We start from the raw sequence: 19,318 nt of genomic DNA on the forward strand, positions 1-19,318 counted from the left end.
ACAATGACATTACGGTGGGGTGAAACAGGAGTGTGAGCAGACTTGGACCCTGTGTCTCTGTTAAACAGAATCGTAGGACTGGTAGGGACCTTGAGAGGTCATCTAGTCCAGTCCCCTGCACTCATGTCAGGACTAAGTATTGTCTAGACCATCCCTGACAGGTGTTTGTCTAACCAGCTCTTAAAAATCTCTAATGATGGAGATTCCACGACCTCCCTGGGCAATTTATTCCAGAGCTTAACCACCCTGACAGGAAGTTTTTCCTAATGTCCAACCTAAACCACTCTTACTTCAATTTAAGCCCATTGCTTCTTCTCCTATCCTCAGAGGTTAAGGAGGATAATTTTTCTCTCTCCTCCTTGTAACAACCTTTTATGTACTTAAAAACTGTTATCATGTCCCCTCTTAGTCTCTTTTCCAGACTAAACAAACCCATTTTTTTCAGTCTTCCCTCATAGGTCATGTTTTCTAGACTTTTAACCATTTTTGTTGCTCTTCTCTGGACTTTCTCCAATTTGTCCACATCTTTACTGAGATGCGGCGCCCAGAACTTGACGCAGTACTCCAGTTGAGACCTAATCAGCGCAGAGTAGAGCGGAAGAATGACTTCTCGTGTTTTGATTATAACATTCCTGCTAACACATCCCAGAATGATGTTTGCTTTTTTTGCAACAGTGTTACACTGTTGACTCAGATTTAGCTTGTGATCCATTATGACCCTCAGATCCCTTTCTGCAGTACTCCTTCCTAGGCAGTCATTTCCCATTTTGTATGTGTGCAACCAATTGTTGCTTCCTAAGTGGAGTACTTTGCATTTGTCCTTATTGAATTGCATCCTGTTTACTTCAGACCATTTCTCCACTTTTTTCACATCATTTTGAATTTTAATCCTATCCGCCAAAGTATTTGCAGCCCTGCCCAGATTGGTATTGTCAGCAAATTTTATAAGTGTACTTTCTATGCCATTATCTAAATCATTGATGAAGATATTGAACAGGACCAGACCCAGAACTGGTCCCTGCAGGACCCCACTTGATATGCCCTTCCAACTTGACTGTGAACCAGTAACTGCTCTCTGGGAATGGTTTTCCAACCAGTTATACACGCACCTTATAGTACCTCCATCTAGGTTGTGTTTCCCTAGTTTGTTTATGAAGGTCTTGTGAGGCAATATCCAAAGCCTTCCTACATCTACCACTCCCCCTCTCCCCCCATTCACAAGGCTTGTTATCCTGTCAAAGAAAGCTAATAGGTTGGTTTGACATGATTTGTTCTTGCAAAATCCATGCTCACTCTTACTTATCACCTTATTATCTGCTAGGTGTTTGCTAATTGATATGCACCGTTGTTATTTGCTCCATTATCTTGCTGGGTACTGAAGTTAAGCAGACTTGTCTGCAATTCCCTGGGTTTAATATTTATATGGTGCCAAATGCACCATTGGCACTCAAACACATGAATTAAAATAAGATGCAAACTATCCGGGGAGGTCTTTTCAGCCAGGCGAAGGTGATAGTTAATAATGCACAGCAGCACTACTCGATGGGGTAGAGAAGGAAGTGTTACTGTATCTAGTTAAAACTGGCCGAATATAATCTCCAGCACTGGAATTTGGCTAAGGCCCTGGCATCACCAACTCACAAAGAGTGCTCTGGGATCGTAAATGACTAAAAATGATCAGGGCATTTGATCCCAATCCTGTATGTTTGTTGTTCGTGGAACTGCTGTGGCCTTTGGTATTAGCTTTGTGCACAGAGAATTTGCAAGAATGTCCCTAAACTTCAGATCACCCAGTTAAATTTCTACCTATGACTTTAGGCAATTTGAAGGCGGGTCTCCATAGGTACAAAAATCCCCTTATTTACTTACTTTGTGAACAGTTTTTGTAAAGCTCAGAGTGGGTTTTGTAACGATGGAGCTGATCTCACTTTTGTTTGTGTTGAGATGCTGTGTAAGTCTCTCAGAGAAAATGAAGGAGGGGGAAAGTCTGTGTAACTGAAAATCACCATGGAACAAAGTCTAACAAGGATCAAAAAGCCAGTGAATGCCAAGAGTAAATTTAAGAAAAGGCTGGGTCAAACGGTAGCAAATACTAATACACCCATAAATCCAGTTGGGAGCATGCTTTAACTCAGGATTATCACTGCTGAGTGGAAGATCAAGTTGATTGTTAACCTGTTTACTTTAAACCAAAGCTGCGGTATTTAGAATGAGATGAGCTGTGGATAGAGGATTCCCAGTGCTATAAATTAACGGTGCTCCTTTGGATTGGAAACCTAGGTTATTCCAAATGACTAGAGGGCTAATTCTGTAGCCACTCCATAGATACAATTCTTATCAATGTTTATAGCAGTTGGGCTTGGGGAGCAACTACAGAAATTAATTGACTATAGTAGGTAGGAAGTCTGTGCTAAATCTTTTAGTTTAAAATACCTGGACTCCTCGTAACTCTAGGTTCAAATCCCAGCATGACTAACCCAGCCCTCCCACCTTCTGAGGTGGATAAATAGCAAACTCTGCCATTTACTTTGACTCTTCTGCATGAGATATTACAGAAGTCCTGCCTGGTCTCTGCAGACATTAAAGGTGATAAGAGGATTAAAAAAATACTTGTAAAACGCTTGGAGTGTCTCAGCTGACAATCACTGCATTCGTGCAAAGTGTTGTCACTACCATGTTTTACACAGCTCTTAAATGATTAGTACATTCTGTACATTGGACGGTTTTCTGTTTCAGGGTTAACACCACTTAAACCTCTTGGTTATCCTAGTGAGACATGACATGTTCAGCATGTTTTGGACCCACAATACACTTTTCTAGGCATGTAGTTGTGAATCTTCTTAGACATTAGAGCAGTGCATTAATTATTTGAAATGGCAGGAAAAATAAATTAGATGCAAATATATATTAAAGTAAAAACATGAAACTTACTGTAACTATCCTCATGTAATTCATAACTGGCTGCACTGTCACCTCTGCTACCCCTTAGCTATAGCTTTTGTTGGTTCCTTAAATCTTGCCTTTGCCTTCGTGTGATTATATTTCATTTTCCCTTATGGCAGCCGACGTGGTGATCATCAACAAGTTTGATTATCTGGCGCTCATTGCCAAGTTTGTGAACTGGATGCTCCAAAGCTAATTTGAAAAATAAAGTTCTGCCCAGTAATTTTATAAAACATATGGTGTTATTGATGGCTTTTCCTGGACCGGTGATTAGAATAAATGTGCAGTTTGTGACTGTAATTTTGAATCTTTGGCTGCCTGCTTGAATGGTGGGGGGCAGAGAGGGAGAGAAATCTGTTCCAATCAAATAAATCTAAATAAATGAACAAGCACTTGTGGTTTTTTCCCCTCTTTTCTGGGGACTGTCTACCCCAGAGACAGGCACTGAGATATAAAAAAACATTTGCACAGACAATAGTTTGCTTTGGAGGAAAGTTTTCATAGTGAGTTGCAGATCCTCTGAAACATACCTTGGAAACCTCACTCTCTCTTTCTCTCTCTGTCCAGTTTTAGTTGCTAGTTGATTCAAGATGTTTCGGGTGTGAAGATAATATTTTCAATGTGACTTCTGTTTTGTTAGGCCACTAATATTTGTCTTTTTCTATTTTTAAAAAAAGAGATGAATAGATTTTACAGATATGCCTAATGTACGAGTTGTTGAGTATTGAACGTATGCAGAGTGAAACAGCTGCTTTTAGAAACACTTGCAGGCAAGGTAAATCATGAAGAAGACAGGTCCCTGGGCACAAGCAAACAGTGTGCATTTTAATATGGCTTAATGTAAATGTATATATCTAGGAACAAAGAATGTGGATCATACTTACAGGATGGGGGATTCTGTCCTGGGAAACTGTCACTCTGACAAAGATTTGGGGGCCGTAGTGGATAATCAGCGGAACACGAGCTCCCAGTGCATCGCTGTGGCCAAAAGGGCTAATGTGATCCTGGGATGCACAAATGGGGGAATCTCAAGCAGGAGTAGAGAGGTTATTTTACCTCTGTATTTGGCATTGGTATGACCACTGCTGAAATACTATGTCCCATTGTGATGCCCACAATTCAGAAAGGATGGTGATAAATTGGAGAGGGTTCAGAGAAGAGCCATGAGAATGATTAAAGGATTAGAAACAAGCCTTACAATGATAGCTTCAAGAAACTCAATCAAAGAGAATATTAAGGGCTGACTTGATCAGTCTATAAGGACCTACTTGGAGAACATATATTTGCTAACGGGCTCTTCAGTCTAGCCGAGAAATGTACAACACGATCCGATGGCTGGAAATTAAAGCTAGACAAATTCAAACTGGAAATAAGGTGTGTACATTTTTAATTGTGAAGGTAATTAATCAATGGAACAATTTACCACGGTTTATGATGGATTCGCTATCGCTGGCAATTTTAAAATTAATATTGAATGTTTTTCTAAAGGATCTGCTCTAGGAATTATTGTGGGGAAGTTCTCTGGCCTGTGATATACAGCGGGTCAGACTAATGATCACAGTGGTCCCTTCTGGCCATGAATATGACTAGAAAGAAGTTGGGAACATTTGTGACTGACAAGAAGACACAGACACCATCTGTAGAAAAGCTCAGATGAGTGTGAAAGCGATAGGAAGGGTGGCTGGACAACATGAGTGGGTCAGTGATGCTTTAATGGCCTCTCTGTGCAATCTGGTTGTTGAACAGCCTTTAGATACTAAAATGATAGCCCTTTAGAAAAAGAGAAATAGGGACATGAACAGAAATAACCATTAGTAGTGACACTTTGTGGTGATTATAAGGGAACAATATAAAATATAGGTTATTCATTGCCTATGGTGGTTCTGTCCTCCATATTGACTCATTTATAAAAGATTAAAAAAATACACAAACCTGGAATATTGCATTCACTTCTGGTCACCTTATTACCAGAACGATTCTGATGTATTAGATCAGGGGTGGCCAACCTGTGGCTCTGGAGCCACGTGCGGCTCTTCAGAAGTTAATATGCGGTTCCTTGTCTAGGCACCGACTCCGGGGCTGGAGCTACAGGCGCCAACTTTCCAATGTGCCGGGGGGTGCTCACTGCTCAACCCCTGGCTCTGCCACAGGCCCTGCCCCCACTCCGCCCACTCCCAAGAGCCTGCCGTGCCCTCGCTCCTCCCTTCCCCCCAGAGCCTCCTGCATGCCATGAAACAGCTGATCAAGAGGTGCGGGGAGAAAGGAGGAGGCGCTGATTGGCAGGGCTGCCGGTGGGCGGGAGGCATGGGGGATGGCGGAGCTGATGTGGGGGCTGCTGACGTATTACTGTGGCTCTTTGGCAGTGTACATTGGTAAATTCTGGCTCCTTCTCCAGCTCAGGTTGGCCACCCCTCTTAGAGGAAGTTCACAGAAGAGAAACACATATAACTTTTGGAGGGCTGACTAGACTGAGGATAGATCAAGAGTGAAAATATGTATAGTTTAGCAAAGCAACAACACAGGAAAAACACACTTCCTAATATTTGGGGAGTGTAGAATGAAAAAAAGGAATGAGAAACTGTTTAGGGATGTACAGAGGAATATTATTAAGAGGATGGGATGAACTTAAGAAAGGGGAAAAATGTTGGTGGGATTATAGAAGATTAGGGTTGGAAGAGACTTCAGGTCATCTAGTCCAACCCCCTTCTCAAAGCAGGACCAATCCCAACTAAATCATCCCAGCCAGGGCTTTGTCAAGCCGATTTACAAATCTCCAAGGATGGAGATTCCACCACCTCCCTAGGTAACCCATTCCAGTGCTTCACCACCCTCCTAGTGAAATAATTTTTTCCTAATATCCAACCTAGACCTCCCCCACTGCAACTTGATTTTCCTAATATCCAACCTCCCCCATTGCTCCTTGTTCTGTCATCTGCCACCATTGAGAACAGCCTAGCTCCATCCTCTTTGGAACTCCCCTTCAGGTAGTTGAAGGCTGCTATCAAATCCCTCCATACTCTTCTCTTCTGCAGACTAAATAAGCCCAATTCCCTCAGCCTCTCCTCATAAGTCATGTGCCCCAGCCCCCTAATCATTTTGTTGCCCTCTGCTGGACTCTCTCCAATTTGTTCACATCTTTTCTGTAGTGGGGGGCCCAAAACTGGACTCAATACTCCAGATGTGACCTCACCAGTGCTGAATAGAGGGGAATAATCACTTCCCTCGATCTGCTGGCAGTGCTCCTACGAATGCAGCCCAATATGCCATTAGCCTTCTTGGCAACAAGGGCACACTGCTGACTCAGATCGGGAATATCAGGAAAGATTGCCTGAGAAAGCTGGGTTTATGCTTTGGAATAATCTCTTAGTTCACATTACTTGGGACGTTTAAAAATAGACTGGACTAGGTTCTATAGCGAACAATTTGGCGTTGACTGTGAGATCAGTGGGATGAACCAGCATGTCTTATCTGTTTCTGATCTCTAGGATCTCTGTTCAAATTTAATGTCTTCCAAATACTTTGTTTCTCCCCCTCCAGTCCTTTCAAATCTGGGACTCAAGCCATTTGATAGATTGAAACATGGAGGCATTTGCTTTCTGCAGTATCCTAAGTATAGAAGTTTGCGGGGGATAAAGAGGTTTCATTCAAAAATGGAGAGGCTAGTTTATGATATAGCCCCAAGTCTCAAGACTCGGTTTTAAAGTCAAGCAATAACACTTCTACACATATTCTCTCTGGAGTGATTTCCAAAGGGAAAGCATTTATCAATCTTAACCTCTGCTTACTTTGGAAGGAAAGGGAGGGAACATTGTAAAGCTGCCTCAAATATTTCATTTTCAACCAACAGCTCTGCCCCCCCTCCCCCCCGTATTTAATTTTATAAAATAATTGCTGATGGGCAGAGGATTTATAAAAGACAAATAGAAAACATTTAAAAAACCAAAGCTGGCAATTTAGCTTTCAAACACTGGGTTGGGGAAAGTCAGATGCTTGGTTGCACTGGTGGCTTGTGGGTGCAGTAGGCTTTCCTTAGTGCTCTCCTGCAGCGAGGTTCTACGCCAAAGGCACCTTCTGTGCAAAGCCCCATTGCCTAGGTAGCATGTTCGAAGGGTAATGCCCCAAGGTGTATGACATGCCCTAGAGCACACACAATGAGAGTGCGACCTTGTCAGAGGTAGCAGAGAGATTGTGGGAGTCACTAGGTGACTTGACCAAAAAGGGGTATGGGATGCCAGGAAGATGGAAGACGCGCACTTGAACAGGTGGCTGGGGGAATGGTAGGAGAGGATAAGGGCAATATCTGCGACCCTTCCTCATCTTTTCCCTTGGAATGTATGGAAAAGAAGGCGAGTTCTTAGCTGTGCATCTTGAGGGATGAGTAAAAGTGTGCCTTATTTTAACTGAATGGTTGGGGGCTATTCCTAGCAGAAACTTAATTGTGGATTAAGTTCTTCTTTAAGTTACTCATTAAAATGTTTGACCAGTTTCAAATTGCTGTTGTGCTCCTAGTGACTTGCATTTGAAGACTCCATTAAGCCCTTGAGGTCACCTCAAAATCTCACCTACTTTGTTTGGTGAGATGGCAACCTCTGTGTACAGTAAATAATTGGAAATTAACCACCAATTGACTCTCAGATTCTGTATAAAGCAATCGCAGTGACTGGTTTCAGTGACTGAAAGAATCCCGTGTGTTCCCTTCCGCATTGAAGATTGCACCTAACCTCATCTGTTTGCACTTCCCAGAGGGTGCTGTACCCAGTCAGTTGAGGTTGCTTTTCTAAACATTTTTCCGGGAAGGAAAAACTAGAATTTAGTGTGAGCTTGCTCTGTGAATTCAGTGTTAACAGGAGACTGCTCCATGTTAGTCTGAGTGGTTTCAATCAGGAATCTGAATGATGCTGTCAGAGGTGAGTTTTGGTAGGTTCACCCTTGGAGGTAGTCAGTAGAGAGACAGACTTTCTCTTGCCAGCAACCTGTTTTAGTTGTTTGTGGAAAAGTTCCTGCCTAACCATTTAGCAAGATAGACAATTACCTTACTGAAGGGGGCCTTCGTCTTGCAGTGGTCTGAGGATGATTGATGTGGTCGTGTAGCTGAGTCTGTACCACCCATTGTGACAATTCAGGGCCTTCTGTTAAAAGAATTGAGCCTGGCAAGGCCCGTAGATGGGGCAGAGATGTAAAATGGGGTGATACAAGACAACTGTTGAGAGGTTAGCAAAGGAAACTTAAAATGAACTGGAATAAACTTTGTCCTAATGAACGTTGTAATCTGAGGATCATGATTCTGCATTTCTGACTATATTTCTGTATAAGAATAAAAGTGAAAGGACTAGAATGGGCCATAGAAATGGAATGGGATACAGAGCCTTTAACCACTACTCTTGGCCATAAGTTCAAATCCAGACCACGTTGGTAATGACAGCTTTTTTTTTTTTTTTTTAATTTAAGTTTGACCAATTGGAATTAATTATTATTGGAATGAATAAATTTAAGTTTGGCCAATTGGGTTGTCATTTCAAACCAGTTCCTAGTCAACAAAATCCTAATCGTATAAGCCACTGCTACATCAGGTATTAATTTGCACCCATATTGGCGGTGTCAGCAAAGTAGCCAAGGGATGAATGAGTTAGACAACCTCTAAGACACATTGGAGGCTGTGGGGTGGAGGAGCTAATGTTATTACCGATGGTGCTTTGTTTGTCATGTGGGTTAGGGAGCATCAGTCGCAAGGATGAGTCCTGCACCTTTCAGCAGCCCTAAATTCAACAGAAAAAAAGACAAGTGCCATATTTGTGGGGAGTGGAGAGGAACCTAACTCTGGCCATAATGAAGGTACAGTTGAGAGGTTTGGTCTTGAAAAGTGCTTGAATAATAGCCATTGAATTGCTGCATGGCATAAGGGGAAATGCAGAGATGTGTAGGAATTGTTTCAAAGATTCTTCATTTAGAATACCATAATTTGCACTTGTCAAGGGTCTCAAACTTTTTCACATCACAGACGCCCCTTGTAAGGCAGTTAAACATTATTATGCCACTAATAGAGATTGAGGAAACCGAGACATAGAAAAGTTAAATGACATGCCTAAAGTGGTGGGGCAAATCAGTGGCGGAGCTGGGACAAGAATCTTGGTCTCAGTACTATCATCCCAGTCACCAGGAGGTCAGAGGAAGTGGATAGCAACAATCGCCTGACAAATGTCGATGTATTTATTATGCAAGTCAGGGGGCTAAAAAGTCTGAAGATTTTTAGCGCTCTAGGTGGGAGCACCATTTGCGGTTCCTAAGAAGGAGGCTAGTACTATTCAATCCCCAGATGGTGCCTTTCTAAGGGAAAATTCCATTGTAAAAAAATTGCTCAAGTTTACACTGAGTTTGGGAGTTTCCCTGCCTTAGTTTCTTTCCACTTGCAACTATGAAGCTGGTGTTTCTAGCACTGATGACCTAACAAGCAGGAATCGTATAATTAAATAAATAATAAAGGAGATATCCTATCTCCTAGAACTGGAAGGGACCTTGAAAGGTCATAGAGTCCAGCCCCTGCCTTCACTAGCAGGACCAAGTACTGATTTTGCCCTAGATCCCTAAGTGGCCCCCTCAAGGATTGAACTCACAATCCTGGGTTTAACAGGCCTCTGCTCAAACCACTGAGCTATCTCTCCCCAATTGTCAAACTGGGAGTCTGCCTGCAGAGAAATGGCTTTGATCCTCACAAAGGAGCTTGGTTGAGGTAGAAGGGGAGGTCTGAGACCTGAGGTTGCAGGGAGGAGCTGGGTGTTAAGGGTGTCTTTCTAAAAGTTCAACCAGAAGCTGTCAACTTCAAGCAGGCAGAAGTTACTTGGTTAAATTCTCTGGCCTGTATTATGCAAAAGGTCAGACACTAGACAATGATAATGGTCCCCTCTGGCCTTAAAGTCTGTGAATCCCTGACTTACAATCCTGTTATCCCACTCCAGCTGATACGATGAGGGGATCAGATGGCAGTAATGTCAGAAGAGAGATAGGGAGGAACATGGGGAAAGGCTATTCTTAAACAGCTTCTGGCTCCTAATCCTCCTCCTTAAAATGTCAAACTTGCTGTTGACTTAAAACCAATTTCAGCTCTGGTACAAAGTGGAACAACTTGATTGACTTCAGGGGATTTGCCATAGCTTAAGCCAGGTCTGAATTTGCCTTTTCACCTTCAGTAAGGACAAAGGCATTGCATATGTTCTAACAAAGAGAGCCAATGTTACAAACGTGAAAAAACTGTGTTCCAAGATCTAGGTACACAGAGCACCTGGGTGACTATATCTGGAGGGGGCCACTCAATGAAATACATTTTACCTAAACTGCTGGAGCTCCATAATCTACACACAAAGGAGGGGAGTGTGTGTGACTGCACTGCTAGAAATATTAACGGCAGAAATTTCCTGAGAACCTTCTAATAAAGGGGCTGTTAACTCAGCCTCTGTTTGTACGTTAATATGTGGAGGAGGTTTATGTGTGGGAAGTATAGCAACAATTGTTGGGCTTTTTAATTCACTTTCTCCATTTAAACAAAAAAGACCCAAGTCTCTTGTTGTGCATCGAGCAGACTAAAAATACTTAGGAGTCGTTTTTATTTGTTTTGTGCAGCATCTGAAAAAAAAATGTTTGGTCTTTAAAGTGCAAATAGAGACACTGTCCCTGCCCTAAAGATTTTCTAATCCAATTTCAGATGTGAAACAGTAAGAAGGTGGAGAGGGGAGGGTGGTAACAGAGTAAGATAGGAATACTGAGGGATAAAACAATAAGGTGCCACAGTAGCCACATAACCTGGGCAGAATTTGGATGTCTTGATGCCTCAGTAAGTTGGATTCTGAGGATGCTCAGAAGTTTATTAGGCTGACTGGATGGCCACACTCCTGGATGTGGACAAGATGCCCAAGACGAAGCAGTCACCAAATGATAAAAAAAATAGAAATGCCTTAAGTTCCCTAGTGAAGGGGAAACCACTCACCCTGTGTAGCTTAACTGAGGTAGCTTCCTTTGTGTCAGGTGGGAGAGGCCTGTGTTTATAGAACTGTAGAACCAGAGCTCTAGTCCTAGATTTATTTGTAGGTCTGGGTTTTACTGCGGGTGCTCAGATATAATGGTGGTGAGGGCCTTACAAGTGTCTAAAGGCATTTCTATAACCTTTCTCCAGGGTTGTTTGTTCCTTCTCACAAAATGTTTGCTTGTTCTCTCTTGAAATGGTTTCATTTTCCACCATGCCTAGGTTTTTTAAAGTGTGCAAAATCTGATAGAACTATTGTGGGGAGGGATAGCTCAGTGGTTTGAGCATTGGCCTGCTAAACCCCGGGTTGTGAGTTTAATCCTTGAGGGGGCCATTTAGGAACTGTGGTAAAAATCTGTTTGGGGATTTTTGAGCAGGGGGTTGGACTCGATGACCTCCTGAGGTCCTTTCCAACCCTGACATTCTATTATTTGCACTGCTGTACAGTAAGTGTGCTATGCAGACATCAGTGCACACGGAAATGCTGCACAGTAGTGTTGGACATCTGTGTGTCTGTGAACATAGCAGGATTCTTCAGAAATACTTATGCCAAAATAGTTACCTATATAAATATCCAGGACAAACTGGTATTTGAATCAAGCTTTTTAAAGGAATGTTGACACCGAGGTCAGGAAAAAAATGGTGTAAATCAACTTTTAACATGTAAAAGCAGCAGTTTTATGTGTAGGTGATTGGGGTTAACTCTAAGGCCAGGAACTTGACTTCATTTGATCTGTTTTTCAGGGTGCCAGAGAAACCTTTGAGAACTACTACAGGAAACAGAGAAGAAAACAGGCTAGACTGGTGCTTCAGCCCCCCTCAAATATGGTATGACTGTCTAATAGCTTTAGTGATCAAAGATGCTTTGCCTAATAAAGGAGCAGCACATTATCTCTGCACATATTGTTGCATGTGTGTGGTCTCGTATTTGTTTCCAATTTTATTGCCCTTCTTTGTTTTAAACTTTGTTCACTTTTCTTTGTTGCAGCACGAAACTTTAGACGGCTACAGGAAGTATTTTAATCAAATTGTAGGGTAGGTATTCTTTTTATATACACATTCTCGAAATATGTGTGCGCTGTGTTATTGAATGGCACAAAAAAAAAGGAAATGTTGATCTTTCTGACAATTCTTTTTAGGAGCCAAAACAGGAAAAGTGCGGTTTGTGCTTCCTAAGCATTTAAGAGGAGAGTCCTATTTTACTGCACCCATAAACCTTGCTGTGTCACTAGTGCAGGCATTCTAAAGACTGAACAGTTATTGTGCACTGCTTGCAAATTTCGCAAGCAGTGAGTTCAAGAGAGTAAACATGTTTTGTGCACTGTGTATGTCAACTTGCTGCTATAATGAGATGAATAGGCCAATTCTGATTGAATTAGGCAGATGTTGTAATCCTCTTGATTATAGTTCTTTGATATCCCAATCCTTGCCTTGCTCAGGAAAGGATGTTTGTTGGTGTGATCATTCAGCCTCTATTCCTGTGGCTTAAAAAACCGAGTTTGTTACTACTGCAAACTACAGTCTAGTAAGTCTTCCAAAAAATGGCCCAAATTTGAGTGAAAAGAAGATAAGGCTGCTGCCCCTGAAAAGATGGAATATGCTGGAGAAATTTCATCAACCAAGATTGAATATAAATCGCAGCATGCATTTATATCCATCTGAGCAGCAATCATTAGTAAAATGTACACTGATAGCATTCTGACACTGATTTGTAATAGAGTAACTCCTCACTTAAAGTCGTCCCAGTTAACATTGTTCCGTTGTTACGTTGCTGATCAATTAGGGAACATGCTTGTTTAAAGTTGGGCAATGCTCCCTTATAACGTAGTTTGGCAGCCGCCTGCTTTGTCCACTGCTTGCAGGAAGAGCAGCCCGTTGCAGCTAGCAGGTGGGGGCTTCGAACCAGGGTGGACTAGCACCTGGATCAGCTTCCCGCTCCCCGAAGTTCCCTGTGCAGCAGCCGCCCAGCAGGCTACCAATTGCTGGTAGTTCAGCTGTCCCTCCCCCAACTGCCATGTACTGCTCCTGCCCTCTGCCTTGAAGCTGCTCCCCGGAGCCTCCTGCTTGCTGTGCAAGGGAGAGGGGAAGAGGGGGGCTAATTTCAGGGTGTCCCCATCCCCCCTACTCCTGTCCCCTGCTTACCCCTTCTCCATATAGAGCAGGATGGGGACAGGACAGGGCTCAGGACCGAGAGAGCTTGCTGGCTGAAGCTGCTGTCTCAACTTCCTGTTTTTTTTAAAGGCAATATACTTAGAGTGGGGTCACCATACTTAAAGGGGCAATGCGCATCTTTCTTTCTCACACACACAGGGTGTGTGTCTCTGTCTGCCATGCTGTCTCCCCTCCCTCCATTCGTGCTGCCTGGTAGAGTGTGAGGCTACATTAACAACAATGTGTTAAGCCTTGAGGGCTCAGCCAATTGCTAGTTCATCATTTAGCAGTAAGGCATTCCCTGGGAAATATCCCACCCTCTGACTCCACCACCTCAACCAAGCTTCACAATCATCATTGGTTGTGTACAGTATTAAATTGTTTAAAATTTATACTGTGCGTGTGTGTGTGTGTGTGTGTGTGTGTGTGTGTGTATGTATGTATATATCTATATATAATCTAGTTTTTTGTCTGGTGAAAAAAATTTCCCTGGAACCTAACCCACCCTATTTACATTAATTCTTATGGGGAAATTGGATTTGCTTAACATCGTTTCGCTTAAAGTTGCATTTTTCAGGAACATAACTACAACATTGAGTGAGGAGTTACTGTACCTTAATGGGCTTCCTCCACTGAGCAGATATTTTTATATAATCTAGGTTTTTTGTATTGAGTTTTTTTAATGGACTGCACATCACTTATTACTCCTTGTTCTGATTTGGCAAAAATATTAGGTAACTAGAGATTGGAGTGGATTGATTGCCTTCTAGATCGATAGATAATTCAAATTAGGGGAAAAACCTATTGATAGTGTAATGTGGCTAGGAATTATGCCTGCATATTAACAATAAAAACGATATTTTGTATCTATAGATATCCTTTCATCGTAGGATTTCAAAGTATTGTAAGACTGTCCTTATTTTAGCCAAGAACAATACTTTATGGTGGTTATAAACCAGATAAACAGGGATTTATAATGAAAATATTGACCGTCTTTAATGTAGCAATATGAATAATGCCATGTGTTTACATAACCATCTGGGGTCTGATCCTGCAAAGTGCTGTGCACTCTAGCCTCAGTCAAAAAAAGTACTAAAACATACCTAATTTTAAGGACATGTAAAGTCCTGTTGACTTCAGTGGCTGCTGGACAGCGTGCCTGGAGCAGTTTGAACGGGTTAAAGCTGAAGATGCTAGCTTTACTTCTGGTTTAAATATATGGACTCTTCTGTGTGACTTGTTTAGGGAATCCATTTCTTGGGAACAATGCCTCGTCTTCTGTCATGGAGCTAGAATAATTGTCTTATAAAAAATATGAAATTCTAAATTGACTAAGCAATGCTTAAGGGGAACATAAGTCTACACACATGTGAAAAGTATAAACACCAGAGAAGGAGAAGAAATATTTGGGGTGAAACACTGGGTAATAATAAAAAATGAAGGAAAGTCTAACATAAGCTAAAAGGCAGGAAAACTTCCTGACAATGCGAGATCTCTTATCTTCTCAGGGGACCGGGTGGAGACCTCGACGCTTGCAACTTTTAAAAGCAGACTGGACAAGACATTTATAAATGTGCTATAGAGCACAGTCCTACATGGGCCAAGAGATAGGGCTGGGTGATGTAGCAGGTCACTTCTAGGTCTAACTCTTATGCTTCTGTGATTAAAAATTCCTACAATTGGAAATATCCCATGTACTGAAAATACCTGATTCTTATTCCATATACTGAGACCCAGTTTACTTTATTTAGCACCGCTTTTAAAAAAAAATTCCTGTCATTTCGGAGCAGGGAAGTTGGCACAGATCTGAAAGCCAGAAACTAAACAAATGCATGGATTGAGTTTATAAATGCAGGAAAATGACCAAGAAGGCAAGTCACTGCTGATTAGTTCCCTCCACTCCAATAATCCCACTGTCCTTCCCTTTCCTTTCATGCAGGACAGGGCATCTTCTCAAATACTCTTTCCTCCGCTGCAGCATAACTGATCACAAGGCAACTATTGGTCAGTAGGAAAAATTATAGGAAGTGTTTGCCCTCTGACATCTGTGTTGTGGGGTGTGTTGGATTTTGGTGACATTATTTAAACCTGTCTCCTTGACACATACTTTAAATTTGATGTTTATCAGCTTACTTGCTGCTAGCAACAAATTAAAGCTTTGTTTCAAAACATCAGTTGAAATATTCAGTGGAGTTTTATATCTGTCTATCGCCTGGTGTGTATTTCTGTACACGTAGACAGAATTGGGCAGCAGATTGCTTTTCTTGGGCAGGAGGAGGGGTGGAGGAGAGTTTTGCTAGTTTTGCATGTGTCAGTTGCATGTGATGTTTGTAAAACCATGTTGATGTCATAGGGACTCTACCGTCTGACAGCTGTGCCTTCTCCTCTGTTAGCTTTTTTGTAGTTGAAGATCACATCTTACATACATCCCAGGGCTTGGTCAATAGAGCCTATATCGATGAACTGTGGGAAATGGCTCTGTCAAAAACTATTGCTGCGCTAAGAACACATTCAGTAAGTAAAAGCCACGGATTCATTATATTTGCAGCAACAGTTAAACAATCTGAGTCTCTGGGAGTTCGGTTTTTGTTTTGTTGTTTCTTGTTTGTGTTTTTTGTTTGTTTGTTTTTTAATAATATACTGAATATATACCTATATACTGATAAGGCTTTATTCCGCTCTGGATAGTCCAAATCATCCTGCACTGAGCTCTCCTCTGTTTGCAGGACTGGACATAATAAATGCTGGTTCACATTTCCATTTCTCCATTATTTGGTCGACCATTTTTGGAATGCACCAGTAGGGGGAGTTTACTTATTCTCCGTCATTGGATTAATGCATTTTGCATGGAGTTCTGTATTTTAAACTGAAACATGGACATTTTGGTATTCCATTGAAGTAAATGCCAGTAGGGTTAAATATCATACATTTTAAAGACAAAGAAGTAGATTTTCTTCCCTATGTTACAATGTCTTGGATGAGTAAAACTGAAAGTATTTAAAAAAAAAAATATTTTCACCACTTAGGTGACTTGTTTATTTTTGGCATTTCTCTCAGCTTGGTAAAATAATAATAATAATAAACTGGTCAGTTTTATTTTCAGGTTCTCATGCACTAGCACTATACTTTTTATGTTCTTTTAAAAATCAGTTGAAAGTTAGAAATGTCTCTTTTGGGGGAACAACAATAAAACGTGGCCACTCCACCCTCAGTGAAGGCTGGTGAGAGCTGAAAAGAGGGAAATGAAATTGACACACCAAGTTGTTTCCAATTCGATTTATGGCAGGTCCACATTCTACTGTATCGAGTTACCTGAGGTAGGCACATTGTACCCCGCCTTCCTTGAAGAATCTCCACTGGCTATTGTGATCCTTAATGTGGGTTTCGAGACGGCTCAGACAGCTGCAGATTGCTTTTGGGTACTGCATCATGTAGTGCATTATTATTGCTGCCTGTTCACACTAGCAGATTACTGAACCGGTTTATAAAGTTATAGTGCTACTACAATTTAACTCTGTTCATTGAAACTGCCTTCAGCCCCATGTTAACATTTCCATACTGCTATTCTGGGAACCACGGTCAGCTGGAACCATATCTGAGCCCTTGTTCTAGCCGGTTCCAACACAGTTCTGTAACCTGCTCATAGGAAAGCCTAAACATTGTGTAATGTGGAGGCACAATATGCTATTTACTTTCCAATCATGTTCAGATTTACATTCGTCTACTTTACAATTACAGCTCAGTTGTCATGTGGCTGTGCACAAACGATGTTACAAAACGGGGGGTTGGTTTTACCAGTGTAGATGGGACTAATTCATGTTATAAACATGTTAAGGGAATCCAGGCTACAAACCTGGTCTTCAGATATACCCAAATAGATGAGCATCTGCAGATGTTTCCCATGGCTCTGGTTCTCCATAGCATGGCAGCTGTGTTGACTGGAGATACACTTTGCTGGCTGCCTCCGTTTGTGCCTTGTGGAAGGGGATATGTACAGAGAAAAATAGACCCGAACATTTCTATCATAAAGCTGTACTCTTTTGAATCAGGGGTTTCTGGTGGCGCAGTGTAATCCACGAGAGCAAAACAAATTAAAACACTTCAATTTTTTAAAATTTCAATAACTTTACTAACATGACAAGTGTTGCCCAATTTAATACATGAAGTGTCTGATAAGAATAGGTTTTACAACAATCATGCGGTTTTACGTAGTTGTTCAGCATTTATATTACGGTCATCATCAAATTATTTTGGCACCAAACAGTTATTTTGGCAACAGCATAACGACCCTGCATGTCCATCCTGTATTATCATTCATCTCTGATTTGGTGGGAGGCTGTCGCATTAGTGAGCCTGTTTCATCTCTGTACTTTCAGCCAGGATTATGCTTGGGTTTTCTTCTTTGCTTTTGAGTGGGAGATCTTTTATCATTTCGGAGAGTAGTAGGGATCTATCTTTCTTTCCTACTCTGTTTTCTGGGCAGTGAATTGGGAAATGTTTCTTTGTCACATTGATTAACAGAGTCATTCCTCGAGTTTTCCAATGGACTTGAAATCTCTGTTTCTTTTTTCCAGTTTAGGATCACTGATTATATATTTGGTGAGAGTCTGTTTGAAATTTGGCATATTTCTCTTTAGTAGGGTAGTCTGCTAATATAAAGATTATGTGCAAAGAGGATGTATGATCTAATTTGCGATTTTGATCAGCTGTTCCCAGAAGGCTGTGTATCTTTCTGACTAGTGTCTTGAGCTGTAGTAATTGTTTATATCATCGTATGGACGTTAATATTGCTGACACCTAGACATGCAATGTTTTTTCTTCATGTTGCCAGAACACTCTAGTTAAAAATGAAATCATCTTAATATACAGAATTTTGGGGATATTTTCTGTTTTGCAAGACCTGGCTAACATTAGACACAATGTAATTAACAATTTTTTTCAGCAATAGATAACACTCAGTGTCTTTGATCTGTCAGTGTACTGCTTTTGCACCTTTTCCCTTCTCAGTCTCCTGATAAATACAGTAACTTCTCGGTACTTTTAAAGACATCTTGCTGGGGTATCTACACAGCAACAGAAATCCTTGTGTGTTCTGTAGAGCTTTTGATTGCAGCATGTTCTGGAATGGGATAATGTTTCAGTATTTCTGTATTCTGTGACAGTGTATCATGATGTGACCGATCACGCTGTATAATAATAGGCTATTAAAAGCCTACCGATAATAAGGTTGTATCAAGTGTCTATATATTATTAGAGAAGATGAAGGATTACAGAAGGGTATGTGTGGATGTTTTTTCTATTCGTAACGATTAAAACTTTTTTTCAACCTCCCTCTCCCCCCCCCCCCCTTTTTTTTTTTTAGTCTTACTGTTCTGACCCGAATCTGGTATTAGACTTGAAGAACCTCATAGTTCTGTTTGCAGATACACTCCAGGTATGTGACTGTCCGATGCTGATGTACATCTTGTTAAACATCTGTAGTGCTTGTGAAAGATGTCAGCCATTTAAACCGGCTGATGGGCACCGCTTCACCATGCCATCTCTGTTTCTTTATTTTGTGGTGTGTGAATTCAGGGGCCAGACTGATAGCCCAGGAGGCTGACACATTGTTTGCACGGGGCAGTTAATCTGTGGGCAGTGTCCCATGCTGCCTTACCCACTTGATTGGTCCATCTGGAACCAAAGAGACCACCTCTAGGGTTCAGAGTAGGCCCTTGGCCTTTCTGCTGAGACTGCCTACAAGGGTGTTTGAATGTGACAGGGCTTTTTGTGATGTCCACTCCTATCTCTTAGGAGCCAGGCCTGTGAAAAAGCCAATAACATTCAACCATTAGTGATCTAGTCTGGATTTGAACTGGCTGCCTAGAGTTTAGTACACAGGTACTGAATCCCTGAGCCATGCAGTCCTCGCATTAGATTAAATTTGATGATTATCATGGAAGTGTAGAATTGACTCCTTCCTTTTTTTTGGTAAATCCCAGTGTTAGCATTTCTTATTGAATGAAGGTGCTTGCGTTTCTCAATGCAGGGGTATGGCTTCCCTGTAAACCAGCTGTTTGATATGCTACTGGAAATCAGAGACCAATATAGTGACACTCTGCTAAAGAAATGGTCAGGAGTTTTCAGGTAAGAAGCTTTTTATACACGGTGGCAAGACTTTACTTGCAGAGATTTTATGTACATGCTAAAATGTTTTTTTATTTTTATTTA

General features: G+C 41.4%; 1 protein-coding gene across 5 annotated transcripts in view; it reads left to right on the forward strand.

The window, feature by feature from the left end:
* Positions 1 to 19,318, forward strand: part of EXOC6B (exocyst complex component 6B) — a 374,729-nt gene that overhangs the window by 162,406 nt on the left and 193,005 nt on the right. For all 5 annotated transcript variants that reach the window (XM_034770772.1, XM_034770773.1, XM_034770774.1 and 2 more), the window contains exons 8-12: positions 11,702 to 11,785; positions 11,946 to 11,992; positions 15,502 to 15,622; positions 18,471 to 18,542; positions 19,137 to 19,234. In XM_034770772.1, coding sequence (XP_034626663.1) covers positions 11,702 to 11,785; positions 11,946 to 11,992; positions 15,502 to 15,622; positions 18,471 to 18,542; positions 19,137 to 19,234 — 422 coding nt within the window. The remainder of the gene's footprint in view (positions 1 to 11,701; positions 11,786 to 11,945; positions 11,993 to 15,501; positions 15,623 to 18,470; positions 18,543 to 19,136; positions 19,235 to 19,318) is intronic.

The sequence above is a fragment of the Trachemys scripta genome, chromosome 5, assembly GCF_013100865.1.
Source record: "Trachemys scripta elegans isolate TJP31775 chromosome 5, CAS_Tse_1.0, whole genome shotgun sequence".
Classification (NCBI taxonomy): domain Eukaryota; kingdom Metazoa; phylum Chordata; order Testudines; family Emydidae; genus Trachemys; species Trachemys scripta.